The following is a 15,051-nucleotide window of genomic DNA, read 5'->3' as shown; positions in this document are numbered from 1 at the left end:
AATGTGAAAACTGCACTTTAGAGCTCTGAAACTTAAAACTGCATGCACTTAAACATTACAGGTTGCTCAGTGTGTTTAGCTTTTACACTTTTCCTTAGCCTCCTAAAGGAGAACTGCTTAAGTTTGTCGCCAGATCAAAGTGGAATTCATTTTGTTAATTGAATATCTTCAGTGATAAATATGGTACAAATATAACTGGTCAGTTTTCTAATTTGTGTTCTAGAAGCTTCAAAACAAAGCAGTGTTTAAAAAAAAGGCCAAATCTAAAAACGTCCATGACCTTCTGAATATAAATGAAGGGAAATTACTGTGACAGTATGACGCAAGGCTAGGCTTTACTCAGTAGTGTTTAGTCAGCTCTACTGATTATATTCTGGGTAGTCTTTAGCTCAAGAGGTAGAACAGGTCATCTGAGTGGAAGGTTGGTGGTTCAATCCCTGGCTGCTTCAGTCTGCATGCCAGATACTGAACCCCAATGTGCATTTACCAGGATGTGAATGTTACATTAGCACTCAGGTGTAGAAAAAAGTGCACGTTGTATGAAATGCTTTGAGTGCTCCAGTAGAGTCAATTTACCGTTTATGGAACATATTCAAAGCATCTATATTACACTTACAGGATACGGTGTCAGAGAAAATGCAGCTTACTGAAACATACGGTAATCTGGTCTGGAGCAGGTTATGCAAAAGTTACTATGCTGATGTTGCTTTATAGTACACTCCTCTGAACACTTATTATGTCATGCTTAAGTTTAACACATAAGAGATCTGATTCACTACTTAATGGCACATTCCAGTATTTTCTTTTAACAACCTCCAAACTTGAGACAAATGCCAGTAGACTGAGTCTTATCCCTTTTAAAAATACTTTCCTTAATCCTTCAGGAGGGACTTATCAGTGGGGTGCATACTCTCAGAGTATCACATACACCCACTGGATAACAAGGAAAACCATGAAGAGGCACATGCTCCCACAACAAGTGGCATCTGTCTCATCTAATGTCCACATGGCCTAGCATATATAAAAAAGACACAGAGCTCTAAGATCCAGGATAGCAGAGCACAGGAGCTGCGTCTGGATACAGGGCCAGTGCTGCTCAGTTGCATTTCAGGGAGAAAAATCACTGATGCAGTGACATAGAGCACACTAGATCCCCAAGGAAGTGCTATAAATACCCTTGCACTCCGAGGTGAAGATGTTTACATTTTCACTCTCACAGCCCTCACGGATGAGATTGTACGAGATCAAACATTCATATGTAGGTATGATCTTGGTAATACAGTTTTTTTGTTAACTTTGCTGAAATGTATTTACTCAATCAAATGCAAATGTTTTGTCATTTGCTAGGGTACCATGCATGTTAACCACACCTGGCACCACAGGGCGTATAGGGGTGCGTGATGTATAAATATGGGTGTGTTCACCTCTGTTCTAAAAGTTTGACCTGACCAAGATGATGCTGGATGTTGAATAGCAAAACGACAACGTTCAAGCTCAAGCGTGGGTTTCAGCAGACGTTAGAAAACCAGACATGGTACACTTTCATAATGGCATCTGAAATGTTCTGCATGAGTTTCCAAACATCCAACACAAACATGACACTTTTTGTCATTTGCTTTAAGAGGCTTGCCAAGATTTCAACTTTAACCACATTTCTGTATCCGTTATTTGAATACACTGAATATATACATAAGCTTTTTTATTATTATTAATGTTATCCTGTTATTTTTTTTATAGCTCACTGTTGTCATGTTTTAGTTTGATTCATTCAAAGTGTATCAAATAAAGGTACATTTTTATATTTTTAAATGTGTTTTTATTTTTTTGTTATGTGGCCATCCCTCCCTACATTAAGGAGTGAAGGTCACTTTTGTACTTCTGTAGCAGGCATGTGGGCAGTTGTGCTGTCAGTTACTGACATGCTCAGTGCCTGTTGTTGATTAAGATGTCAACTTTTCCCTGAATATGTTGCTGGTGCTTTACCAGTTTTAATCCGAAACCCGTGCCTGTAGGCCTTCATACCTTCCTTTAGGAAAACTGTAAAGGTTTGAGTTGTAAATACTCATAAATAAATAGGAAAATGTGTCTGAAAAGGGTTTGGCTGAATGTCCCTGTCATGGATCCGTAAAAAGGAAAACAGGCATGAGTCTGTTGTTTTTGGTTTGTGTGTTTATCCACAGGAGAGAAGGAGGGCGTTTGAAGCCAACCTGGAGAAAAGAGGACTGGAACTGGAGACAGAGGACAAATCGGTAAGAAATTCAACTGTGTAGTTCAAGCGCCACCTAGTGGACAATGTGCTAAGAGACACCTGAGTCCAGATATAAATGTCTTACAGGGATGGCTCAGTGTTTGACAATGCCATGATTATACTGCCATGATGTTCTTTGCCTCAAAAATCCTAACAAAGATGCTTCCTTTGTGTGTTCCTTATTTTTCCACCAGGACTCCAAGGACCAAAAGACCTATTTCCTAAAGATCCACGCTCCAAGGGATGTACTGGCCACCTACGCTGATGTCTTGAAGATTAAAGTTCCCTTCAAGAAGAGTGACATTCCTCAAAGTCAGGATGTCGCTCTGGAGTGGCTCACGCAGCCTTTTCGACTGCCGGGCAACATCATGCACCCAGAACCCGACTATTTCACCTACCACTTCGACAAGACCAAGACTGACTTCTTCCTCATCGGGGACAAAGACACTTTCTTCCCACCATCCACAAGAAATAGAATTGTTAGTATTTGAAAGATATATTTTAAATCTCTTAATGATTTTGTTTTTATAAATGAAGATCCTTTGATGGGTTTTACCCCAATGACCACAAAAGTGTTTTGTGGTTGATCAGGCAAAATATAAAATGCATTTGGCTGAAAGGGTAAATCCAAATCCTTTAATCTTTTGTTAAACCTCCTCCTCGTTGGTAGGTGTTCTACATCCTGTCTCGTTGTGCGTACTACAAAGAGGGGCAGAAAGATAGAGAAAAGACGGGAATCAAGCGATTACTCAGCAATGGGACCTACACGGCGGCCTTCCCCCTTCATGATGTAAGACACGTGGTCAACTTCAAAGTGTGTTTTGTTCAGCAGGTCCTGTTTTGACATTGTGTCTTTCGCTTTCAGTGTCGGTACTGGAAAAAGGGCAGAAATGCAGAGGAGCGTTACAACCTGTACAAGCACTGGGCCAGGTTTCTCTGCTTTTATAAAGAGCAGCCTCTCAACCTCATCAAGTAAACAAACGCACGTCCCATATCATCTTACGTCTAAAATTTCCATTTGTCTTGATGTTAAACTCTTTATTTGCTTGAAGGAAGTACTACGGAGAAAAGATCGGGATCTACTTTGCCTGGTTGGGTTTCTACACAGAGATGCTCTTTTTGGCAGCTGTTGTGGGCCTTATATGTTTCATCTATGGAGTGCTCAGTTATGACGACAACATAACAAGGTTAGTGCCACCAGGGGGCATCACAGCTGTTTGGACAAACCTAAGTAAACAATTTACTTCATCTACTTTATACACGTAGAAGTCTTTTTATTACTGTAAGTACACCTGGCTAAAAATAAGCTTATCTGATGTTGCAGTAAATCCTGCTTGTTGTGAAGGTTATAGTTTTTTTTTGTTTTGCTTAAATTATTTTAGAAAGAGACTAATTACACTTCACAGTCAATTTAAGCAAAGTTATATTTTGTCTGTGTTATATAGTCTATATTGATCAGAGTAGGCTAGTTAACATACACAGCGCTCTCTATAATGTAGAAGGTCATCAGCACCACAAACTGCAACCTTACAAATAATAATAGCTCTCTTAGACTGCTTACTGTAAATCATAACAATAAAACTTTTCATGATCTGACATTTTAGCTGACTGCAGTAGTTTAGACTAGGGGAGCCCATTAAACATTAAACCATTTAAGTGTATGTAATTGTTGACCACAGGCAGAGAGGTGGTACAGTGAAAAGGTCCTGGCTTCAAATCCATCCTTTCTCTCTGGGTATTCTGGCTTCCTCCCACAGTACAAGGACATGCATTTAGTGGGGTTAACTGGTGATTCTGAAATGCCAATAGGTATGATTGTGTGTGTTAACCCTGCGGGGCTGGTGAACTTTCCAAGGTGTACCCCGTCTCTCACCCTGTACTAGCTGGGATGGGCTCCAGCTGCCCTGCGACCCTGAACTGGATAAGAGAAGGAGAATAGATGGATAATTGCTGACCAGTGAAAACCAAAACCTGCAGGCATATTGTATAATAAGAACCTGCAGTCTTTCAGGAAGGCACACTGATATTTTTTCTTCCATTCACCAAGAAGGGGGCTGGTGGAGTCAGTGATGGAGTACTTGTTTCACCTGTTTAACAGTCATAAAGTGTGTGCTGGGATTAGTGTCAGGGCTCTGTGCAGGACTTTCAAACTGGTTAATTTCTATATAAACTATGTGGACAAAAGTATTGGGCCACACCGCTTCACCTGTGAATTCAAGAGTTTTTAGTCCCATTGCCACAGGCGTAGAAAACCAAGCACCAAGCTATGCAGGCTGTAGCTGTTGTCTTTGTACTCTTTTCTTTGTCACCAGTGTTTACATCCTATCACACTCTTGTCACAGATAGAAAGACACTTTTTCAATCCATATAAAAACTAAGTATCTCAAACCAAATAAAATATACAGGTTCTAGACTTCCTGCTCAGCCCTCTGCCTCACACCTCCTCCAGTGCACTTTGGGTCAGATTCAGGGTCTTCAGCTGGTAACCCCTGTCACTGATGTTTCACCCTGTACCCTGTACATCTCCAGGTGAGGGGGCAAGTGGCTACATCAGGACATCTCTCTTGCATCTGCCACCTCTTGCATTTGACCCTCCTCTGTAGCCACAAACAGTAGCTCATTTCCTCCACCTCCTTGGCTAGTTCCTTGACAGACCTCTGCAGGCTTGCGCCTGTTGTCCCTGTAGCTGGTGGAGCTGTATCACCGAACTGTTCACAAAAAAACCTGCACACCCAATCTCAAGTGGATAAATGGAGGCTGCCCAACCTGCAGTTCACTGCCAGATCCGAGTACTTGAGCCACTTTAGGTCATGTGCCACTACTATGCCCTGTAGGTCTAGAATGGACAAACAACACATGAGGCCAGAGGAACACGTGAATGTGCTTTGGAGCGATGAAATGTCCCTTTATTGCTTATACTATGGCAAAATACACTTTTTAGACAATATATAATTATATACAGACACTTTGAATATGACTTAACTGCCTTTTATTGTGTGTACTGTATGTTCATCTGTGGGTTTCTTTATTTTGTTTTATTTTTAGCAAAGAAATATGTGACCCTAAAATAGGAGGCAGTATCATGATGTGTCCTCTTTGCGATAAAAACTGCACTTTCTGGAGGCTCGACTCAACGTGTCTCTCATCCTGGGTAATTATTCCATTTCATATATTAATTGGTCGCATTATTATAATTTAATTTACACATATGTTACATTGTATCAATTTATTTAAATCAATGCAGTTTGTGTAATCAGTGAAAAAAGGTCAACTATTATTACATAGACTAAAATGTTTTATGTTGACCACATTTAATCACACAGCTACATACTGAGTAACCAGCATGTTACCCTGTTTGTTCCCAGCATGTGATCTCTTGTGCTTGTCCGAGGAACCTATATTTTTCCATATTCTCTCTTCCAGCAATCCCATCTGTTTGATAATGAGGCAACCGTGTTCTTTGCCATGTTTATGGGGATCTGGGGTAAGTGTCAGTCTGTGCTGCTCTTACTGTTTTTAACTTGTGTAGGAGATCCAACAAAACCCCCTCCTGTTGGCCAGATTTTCACAGTTAAAGCCCTTTCACACTAAAAGAGCGTCCAACTTTGCCTAAACTGCTCCAGCCCGGGAAGATTTGCTGGCACAATTATGCTATTATGCCAAAGCAGCGGGGCTGTTTGTAGGTAGCATAGCATACAATGCAGCATAAAGCCAAATGGATGTGAGAGTTATGAGAGTTTTGATCGATCTTGACCAGTTATGGTTTTTAAAAATTGCCGTGTCTTTTTCTTCACTTTGACAGTAACTCTGTTTTTGGAGTTCTGGAAGCGGCGCCAGGCCCGGCTGGAGTACGAGTGGGACTTGGTGGACTTTGAAGAGGAACAGCAGGAGCTTCAAACTCGGCCTGAGTTTGAGATCAAATGCACTAACAGGAGACTCAACAAGATCACACAGGTGCTTCAGAGACTTTTTTCAAACTATTGAAGTTATGATGGACAAAAAGCTTGGAAGAAAAGGAAAAAATGGGAATTACACCGAGTACAAAGAGTGCTCCTTTCTCTGTTTTAAGGCGCCCCTCCCCAGGATTTAAACCTCATTCTCACAGGTTAAAGCCCTCATTGCATTCTGCACCCATTTCCCTCTTCCTGCTTCTTTACACTGCCAAACCTCCTGCCTCCCGCTCGGCTTTCTAAAGCTGGAAAAACAGTTCCATCGCAGACCTTACAAGTTAAATTTGCTGAAAAGGTTATTTGGTGTTTTTCTGTCTGTCTGAGCTTTAAATAACAACAATTTATCTTTCAGGAAATGGAGCCATATCTCCCCCTCCACACCAGGTGTGCTCGCTACTGCCTCTCTGGAGCCACTGTTACATTCTGGGTAAGCGATTATTCAGCTGAAGTGCATGTGTGTGATTTTATAACTAGTCACAGCTTTATAAATCGTGTGTGTTCTCTCCACAGATTTCTCTGATTCTGGCCTGTATTACTGGGGTCATAGCATATAGGTTGGCTGTCTATGCATCCTTCGCAAGTATCATTGGCAACCATGAAGGAGAGTCCGGCAACCATAAAAACAAGACCCTGCTAGTGGGCGGATTGATCACCCCACAGCTGGCGACTTCTGTCACCGCTTCCTGCATCAATTTTGTCATCATCATGATCCTTAACTTCTTTTATGAGAAGGTGGCCATCTGGATCACTGATATGGGTATTGGGATTTAATTTGGCACACAGGATTTAGAAAATACAATAAAACTGATGATTTACTATCTGATCTGCTAACTGATGATCTACTTTACTTCCTGCAGAAATACCAAAAACTCACCTGGAATATGAGAACAGGTTGATTACGAAGATGTTCATGTTCCAGTTTGTCAACTACTACTCCTCCTGCTTCTATGTGGCCTTCTTCAAAGGCAAATTTGTGGGTTACCCGGGTAACTACACATACATGTTTGGCAAATGGAAGAAATTTAGGAACGAGGAGGTGAGTTTTAAAAGACACCATATAAGCATTGTTTCTTTTTTTCTAAACTGAGAGGCATTTCTTTAAGCAGACATCCTCATAAATACAAGAAGTGTGTGAGAAAAGCCTGTCTCTTGCTGTCCTAGTGTGACCCCGGAGGCTGCCTGATAGAGCTGACCACACAGCTGTTGATCGTCATGGCGGGGAAACAGTTATGGGGGAACATTCAAGAAGCTCTGCTGCCGTGAGTACCATCAAATGTTCATCTTATTTGGCCGAAAGTCAGCAATAAGCCACAATCTGTGAAACCATCATCAGCTCCAAAGTCTGGAAAAACGTCAGAGATTTAGATGAAACCACAAAGATAATATATTAACTATCTATGGCGTAAAGTTTAGTTAAAAATATTTCACCCTACCCTTAGAAAGAAATGTCCAAAAGTAAAAAATGTAACTTCAATTTCAGCAAATATGAAGTTAATTTTCATATAAACATTTAATCCAACAGCCAAATAACTGTGTGTTAAAGTCCTCTCCAACCTCCTGACACACACACACACACGTGTAGACACAACATCATTTACATATACACACTATTGCTTACCCACACACATCACAGTTAAGAGTATGACACTCAACTGACTAACTGGTCCTCAAACCTGACTCTGGGGTCTACTCTTCCTCCCTGTCACTCTCATCAAGTTCACTGTCCTCACTGAGGCAATGACACTAACTGATTGATTGTGTCTTCCTCACTTCCTGTAAGATGGTGCAAGTTTAACGTTTGACTACTCATCTATCACACCACTCAGTATTCTCAAAAGGGTTACCACAGAGGTAAATGGTAATGGTCCTAAGTAAATGGACTGATTCTTATATAGCACTTTTCTACTCTCCTGGAGTACTCGAAGCGCTCTATACAACATGCCACATTCACACCCATTCTCACAAGCACTGACTCTAAACTGAGTGCTGTCTGAATGCTGTCTTCACACACATTCATACTCCGATGGATGCATCGGAGAGCAACTTGGGGTTAGTGTCTTGCCCAAGGATGCTTGGCATGCAGACTGGAGGAGCCAGGGATCGAACCACGAACCTCCGATCAGTAGGTGACCTGCTCTACCTCCTGAGCTACAGCCACCCCACTCCTAAGGACCCGAGTCCCTGCTTTAACACACCTAATTAAAGTGATTAGCGTATTAAACGCCTGATAACAAGATGATCACTTGAAGTAAGTGTGCTGTAGCAGGAAAGCACCTAAAAACCTAAACAAGTAGCCACAAGGATCGGCATCTGGAAGCACTAGCAAAAATAGACAAACCAGGGCCTAACATTGGGGGTGGAGCCTATCCCAGCTGTCATAGGGCAAGAGGCCGGGTACATCCAAACCCCTCCATTTAACGCACGGAGCCACCACGTCCAGTTCCCATTGTGAATTTGGCTGTATTGCTCTTTGTATTGCCTCACCTTACCTGATTAGGTAGAAAAATGCCTTGCTTGTTGACAGTCTTCCATCATGCGGTAAATTTTCTAAAGCCTGAAAACAAAGCCCAGAGGCGGTTTGGAGAGTTTCCTCTCTTGAATGACATTAAACTGAAAAGCTGTCGTGCATTTTTTGGCCATGCTAAAAGAATTTCTGCCTATTCCAGCTTAAAAGTGTAAGTGAAGATTATTAGCTGAATTTTAAGTGCCTGGCGCATAAATGAAAGCGACTTAACAGAAAACAGTATTTATAAAAAACTAAAAAAACATCACACTTTTTACATGAACCCATGACAAAATGAAATCTTCTTGATCTTTTGGCATTGCTACAAAACAAGCAGGGACTTTGGAGGTGCTGAGGTGGTGTCTTAAACTCCCAGAAGAGAACTGCATCTGCTAAATCTGCAGCTTGACGTCACCATTCTTGCTCTGAAAATCTCGTTGTGGAAAGCTCCACCATATTTTTTCCATATTGTTTTTGCTAGGTTGATGCGTAACTGGTGGAGCAGCAGGAAGGGACGTCACAACCCCGAGAACCATTACAGTCGATGGGAGCAGGATCATGTTCTGCAGAACTTCAGCCAGCTGGGCCTGTTCTACGAGTACCTAGAGATGGGTGAGATGCTTTACTAGTCTCTCTGATAAATTCAAATATCAATTAAAAAGTCACATTAAACAGGAAATGTTTAACTTGTCCTGACTGCTTTCCCTGTGATTCCAGTGATCCAGTTTGGCTTCATCACTCTCTTTGTGGCCTCTTTCCCCTTGGCCCCCCTCTTGGCCCTGTTCAACAACATCCTGGAAATCAGGGTGGACGCCTGGAAGTTCACCACCCAGTTTAGGCGACCAGTGGCATCCAAGGCTCGAAACATCGGAGCATGGCAGGAGATCCTAAATTCAGTGGCCATCTTGTCTGTTGTTACCAATGTGAGTTTTTTTTTTTTCTTTTCATCGCATTTAAAATGAGGTTAAAGTTCATGAGATAGTGCTTACATATCAGCCTGGAACTAAGCTTCAGAAACAGCTTTTTGTGGTCCCTTTTGTTCCAGGCTTTCATCATGGCCTTCACCTCAGACATGATCCCCCGTATGGTGTACCTGTATGCCTACAGCAAGAGTACCAGCATGAAGGGCTACATCAACAGCAGCCTGTCAGAATACAGAATACCGATAAGACCTCAAAATATGACTGAGGACAACTGGTTTCGTCACTTCAATACGACCTGCAGGTATTAGAGTGTTTTAGGATCTTTCATCTCAGATTCAGGCTCACTAATCTTACAGTGTTGTTTCCAGCTGCTACATGCAGCAATTGGTGGTGAAAAGGCTTTCGTGAGGCAAAAATCAGAGCAGAGTAAATATTTGGCATTCTCACTGACTGTAGATGAGTGCTAATGTTGTGTTTACATGTTAGCAAACATAACTTTCATGAAAGGCATTTTATCAAACTTGTCAGATAGGTTCAAATTACTGTTTGTATAGATCTACTTACTTTTCAGTTTATTCATGTTTCTGTCTGTTATGGGAGCCTTATTGTACACTCACTGGTAACTTCATTAGGCACACACTGCTAGCAGCATATTGAACCCTCTTTTGACTTTAGAATGGCCTTATTTCTTCATGGTATAGATTCAACAAGGTGCTGGAAAAGTTCCTCAGAGATGTTAGTCCATATTAACATGACAGCTTCTATAGCCCATTCACTTCAATTTATAAGGTTCTTCTGCAAGCATTGGTGGTGTATCGAGTGGTTATTTGAGTTAGTTTCCCCCAGAGATGTCACACGCTGTGTATTTTCTCATTTTCAGACCATTCTACGTAAACCGTAGAAATTTTTGCATATGACGCCGCTCTCTTGTTGGTCTGTACAGATACCGTGACTACCGGCACCCTCCAGGCCATAAGAATGAGTACACTCACACCATGCAGTTCTGGCACATCCTGGCAGCCAAAATGGCCTTCATTATTATCATGGAAGTAAGACAAAATACACTTTTCCCTCACACGTTCCACACTCATAAAAAAAAATAAAAAAATAATAACCTGAATTAATGTTGCAAAGTGATGATATCTTTACCATGTGATAACTCTCTCTTTGCAGCATGTGGTCTTTGTGGTGAAGTTCTTTATTGCGTGGATGATCCCAGACGTCCCGTCAGATGTGAAGGCGCGCATCAAGCGAGAACGATACCTGATTCAAGAACACCTGCATAACTACGAGGTGGAAAAGCTCAAACTGCAGCTGAGTGCCAGCTTCATCACAGAGCCGCAAACTTCGGAAACGTCGTTGACGCCAGACAAACACGAAGTGCTTTCCGAGTGCCTGTAGCGCCTGTGTCGCACCTCCAGCTAACCAAGCCGAGGGCAGACATGTCTGTGTATTTTCTTCTCCCTGAGAACAGCCATATGCAAGGGCTTCTGTCTTTGAATTCAAAACGCTATTTGTTTCATTTTGGATGGACAATAAAGCCTTCCACATTATACTCCTATGTTAGGAAACGCATAGAAACAGCATTTAAAATCCAGTGCAGTATAACATTTTATTTTCCTTAAAATCAGCTTCTTTTGCAGACGAAGCATTCATTTTCCATAAAAACTGTCTTTCTTTGTCATAAAAGCATAATCTCTGTGTTTTCTGATACAGTTAAGGTTTGTTTTCTTGAATGTGTGACAGTGGGTTTGATTCCTCTTTAAAGAGCTGATTGTGACGTCAATTTAATATTCTGCATGCTAGTCTTTGATGAGAATGCAAGATGAAGGACTGAATATTTAGAGAAGAAGATACGAGTCAGTTGTGAACGTAGAAAACACTCATGCTTACAAATATTTAAAAATATATGCGAGATGAAACACAAGTCAACTGGCGGTGCTTCCTCAGACAGCTTCACCATGATTTGTTTTTTATTTTTATTTTAATAGGTAGCTACATAACAATATGTCTACTGATCTACAGCCGAGCTCGTAGACTATGAGTTTCATTGTTTGAGTGTTTATTATATGTAGAAAAAAGCTCTTTAAAACTGTGCATTTGAAAACCAAGTACCTCCATCACACTGCAGTAACACTGTAACAATCAGATGTGTGGTGTTATTCCACTCACTCTGACCTGAGTTAGCCACAGAAATAATGCGTTAAGACAGCAGCTGCAGGCTCGTGTCTGATCTTCTACGTGCATTACCAAGTTGCTGCGGGACCAATTATAACATTTCTCTAAAAACAAACAAACAAACAAAATAGACTACATGAAGAACATGTTGTCAGGGCGCTGGACAGATCATGTGTTGGTTTTTCTTTTCCCTGTTTATACAATAAATGGACAACTTTTAATTTTCAGCTTTCATATTAGTTATGTCACCACATATTATTAATTGTGCAACCGCAAGCTGAGAAATATACAGGAAGCAGATCTTCTTGTAGCCTGGTGGGGATATGTATGAGTAACATGAAATGGTTTTAGTAACCAGCTCATTAACTATAGCTGACGTCCAAGTGCTGCTGTAGATATAAAGATGCTGTTTTTTTAAGGGGCTATAGTGCAATTAATTTACTGATCCATTTCTGCCCTGTAGCCTGAAGCATTTGTGTTTAGAGTTACTCTTTTTATGCTTTTACATTTGCCTATAAAAGACCTTGCAGCATTTGGGTTCTTTCTTTTAGATTGTCCTCTTCATCGCCTCGTAACTGGCCAAGAAGCAGTGTTAGCTCAGACAGCTCTTCCAGCACATCAAGGCACCACACTAATGAAAAATAAGACTCCTGCTTTACATTTTACATTGGAGCAAGCGTCTGATTATTTTTTTTAATAAGTTGGTCATTTGTCATATAGAGTGCATGTAAATCTGTTATGCTTTTTTAGGTTTCCGTGTTTGTGCGTTAACTTCTTACAGTAAAGCGGCTGATGCAATCAGCAGGATATATCTGACAGTCGACAGCTAAGCCGGACTCACTGCAATCTCAGGATTTAAAATCTTTCAGTGTCTGTTGAGCATGACTGTTTACTGAGGCATGCAAAATCCCGCAACATCCATGATGGACTTCCCAACAAATGAATGCCTTAAACATCTGTCTTTATTTGTTTTTGTATATTTTTTTTTAAAGAAAAAAAAATTTCCTATCTGTTTCTCAACATCTGTTGCGTAGTATTTGTTACTGCTGCAAACTATGTGCAGCTTACCAGTTTTGTGCATGAACTGTGGTCATGTAAATATTTTGTCAGTATTAATATGTAAGTTTTCTGTTGACTGTTGAACAGGAACTTATTAAAACTGTTAAAATTCCCAATAAATAAAGAAAAGTCATTTTTTGTTGGAGTTTTATTTTCAATTCAAGACACCCAGCGCATCTATGTTTTGCATCTTTCTCCAACATAAAGATCTCATCCAAGTTTATTTTAAGACATACCACCTTTTTCTCCACAGAAAAACGTCTGTACAATTTAAACAAGCTTAACAGTTAATATTTGGCACAACCACCTTTATTCTTCAACACAGCCTGAACTCTCTTAAGCTGCTTTTTAGTCATTTCTTTAAGTAGTCTTCAGGAATAGTTCCCCTGTTTTCTTGAAGGACATTCAAAGCTCTGCCTTTTGCTGTATTTTGTGTCAAGATGATCCAACACTGCTTCGGTAATGTTGATGTCCAGGCTCTGCGGAGGCTGATCTATGACTGACAGTGCTCCATTTTGTGTTTTTATATATTCGCTGAAAATACTTTGTCCTTAGTGAGGCGCCACTGTGTTTTACAGATGGCCGTGGACACTCACTGTTGTACCGCTCTCCTGACCTGTAAATATTCAAGACAATTTGAACTAAAATTGTCAAATCTGGATTCATCGGTCCATCAGACCTCTCGCTGCTGATTTTCAGTCCAGTCCTTGTGTAATGTGGAATACCTCAGCCTTTCCTCTCTGTTTCCCTTTCTTATGGTTTTTACAGCCACCTTTCCATTAAACCCATGTCTGGTGAGGCTTCTGTGAACTGTGGATGGATCAACTGAAGGGCCGAATGCATCTCTCACGTCTGCTGTCAGGTCTCTGCTGATTTTTTTCCCTATATCTTAAAGACATAACTTTCAGATGCTGTTCATCAGTGGTTTTTAGGCCATTTCTCTTGTCCTCCCCTTGTCCAGTTTCCTGATTTTTTTAAGGAAACTTTTTTTAAGGTTTTTATAGCTCTTTGGGGAATCACCTTGTTGATACATAAGTACAGTTTTATCCCTGTCAAACTGTGTTATTGTCAGCATTTTTCATATATTCAACTGAAGAAAGGGGAACAAATTCTGTGTTTTTGTGGCAGGCTGCTTGTAACAAAGTGTCTCAAGATAGAATATATCTCTGGTTCTTTGCTGAGTTGTCTGTTATATGTAGACAACTCACTGGTTCATCACTTGATTTAGGTAGCTTTTATGCTTGAATGTTAACAACAAAGAAACACTCGAGCGAAAGTCTTGCTCCTTGCACTTTCGTCAGGTCAGTGTAAGAACTATGCACACTGTTGCTCCGGCACACCAGTGAAGACAAACCCAGTTTTTGAATAATGACTTCAGGAGAAGCCAAATATAAACTATGATACAAATGCAATACAAACACAAAAATCTAACAACAGACACACAAAATATGCACGAATAATCTCAAAGATTGTCACACAAATTTTTAGACTGCTATTTTCAACCACCAGGTGTCGCCCCATACCAACAAATAAAAAGAGAGGGCCTGGTCGCTTCCCCCAGGTTATTTGACTGTGAATAAAATAAGATCTTCGTATTAAAGCATATTATTATTATTATTATTATTATTATTATTATTATTGTTATTATTATTATTATTATTATCATTATTATTATTATTATTCGATGTATGCTTTTGAGAAAGATTTTTTTTTAATTATTCTAAGATTTTCTTCATGCTTCTGTGGGAAGATGTGGTTGTCAAGGAGAGGAAAACCGGGGAGACGGCTAAATTATTGATGGATTCCTGCGTTGAGGAGCTTTTTGGAGGGCAGCACTGGGATGGGTGGGGGAGATCCACTCCTGTTCCATTGGTTTCCATAGCACCGCCCTCAGGAGATCTGCAGCTCTCATATGTACTGTTGCTGTTAATATTCGTTTTTCTTCAAAGTGTTAAAAAACACAAGTTGATATAAAATAGCTTCATTTTGTTTCACATTTCAGCTGATAAATAAAGAGACCGATCGAGCTATAAAGCAGCTCCTTCTCTTCCCCTCACTATTTTTTTTTAAATTTGCTATTAGACACAGGCTCATTTAGCCTTTATAGCGTCTATATATAAATATATAGACATGGCGTTTGTGGGCATGTTGTGTTTTGCGTGTGGCCTTTATTTGGGCTGAGCAGCTGGC

The 15,051-nt window shown here is 40.5% G+C and overlaps 1 protein-coding gene across 1 annotated transcript in view; it reads left to right on the top strand.

Moving 5' to 3' along the window:
- ano5b (anoctamin 5b) overlaps positions 1 to 12,985 on the top strand; it is a 29,006-nt gene extending 16,021 nt beyond the window's left edge. The window contains exons 4-20 of the mRNA XM_063474726.1: positions 2,181 to 2,249; positions 2,443 to 2,727; positions 2,919 to 3,038; positions 3,114 to 3,220; positions 3,301 to 3,435; positions 5,294 to 5,399; positions 5,672 to 5,732; positions 6,051 to 6,202; positions 6,551 to 6,625; positions 6,709 to 6,955; positions 7,056 to 7,234; positions 7,360 to 7,457; positions 9,183 to 9,313; positions 9,419 to 9,624; positions 9,747 to 9,925; positions 10,568 to 10,673; positions 10,798 to 12,985. Coding sequence (XP_063330796.1) covers positions 2,181 to 2,249; positions 2,443 to 2,727; positions 2,919 to 3,038; positions 3,114 to 3,220; positions 3,301 to 3,435; positions 5,294 to 5,399; positions 5,672 to 5,732; positions 6,051 to 6,202; positions 6,551 to 6,625; positions 6,709 to 6,955; positions 7,056 to 7,234; positions 7,360 to 7,457; positions 9,183 to 9,313; positions 9,419 to 9,624; positions 9,747 to 9,925; positions 10,568 to 10,673; positions 10,798 to 11,025 — 2,484 coding nt within the window. The 3' untranslated portion in view covers positions 11,026 to 12,985. The remainder of the gene's footprint in view (positions 1 to 2,180; positions 2,250 to 2,442; positions 2,728 to 2,918; positions 3,039 to 3,113; positions 3,221 to 3,300; positions 3,436 to 5,293; positions 5,400 to 5,671; positions 5,733 to 6,050; positions 6,203 to 6,550; positions 6,626 to 6,708; positions 6,956 to 7,055; positions 7,235 to 7,359; positions 7,458 to 9,182; positions 9,314 to 9,418; positions 9,625 to 9,746; positions 9,926 to 10,567; positions 10,674 to 10,797) is intronic.
- The last annotated feature ends 2,066 nt before the right edge of the window (positions 12,986 to 15,051 follow it).

The sequence above is a fragment of the Pelmatolapia mariae genome, linkage group LG1, assembly GCF_036321145.2.
Source record: "Pelmatolapia mariae isolate MD_Pm_ZW linkage group LG1, Pm_UMD_F_2, whole genome shotgun sequence".
Lineage (NCBI taxonomy): Eukaryota > Metazoa > Chordata > Actinopteri > Cichliformes > Cichlidae > Pelmatolapia > Pelmatolapia mariae.
Note: the sequence above shows the minus strand (reverse complement) of the source record. Positions and strands in the feature narration are given on the sequence as shown.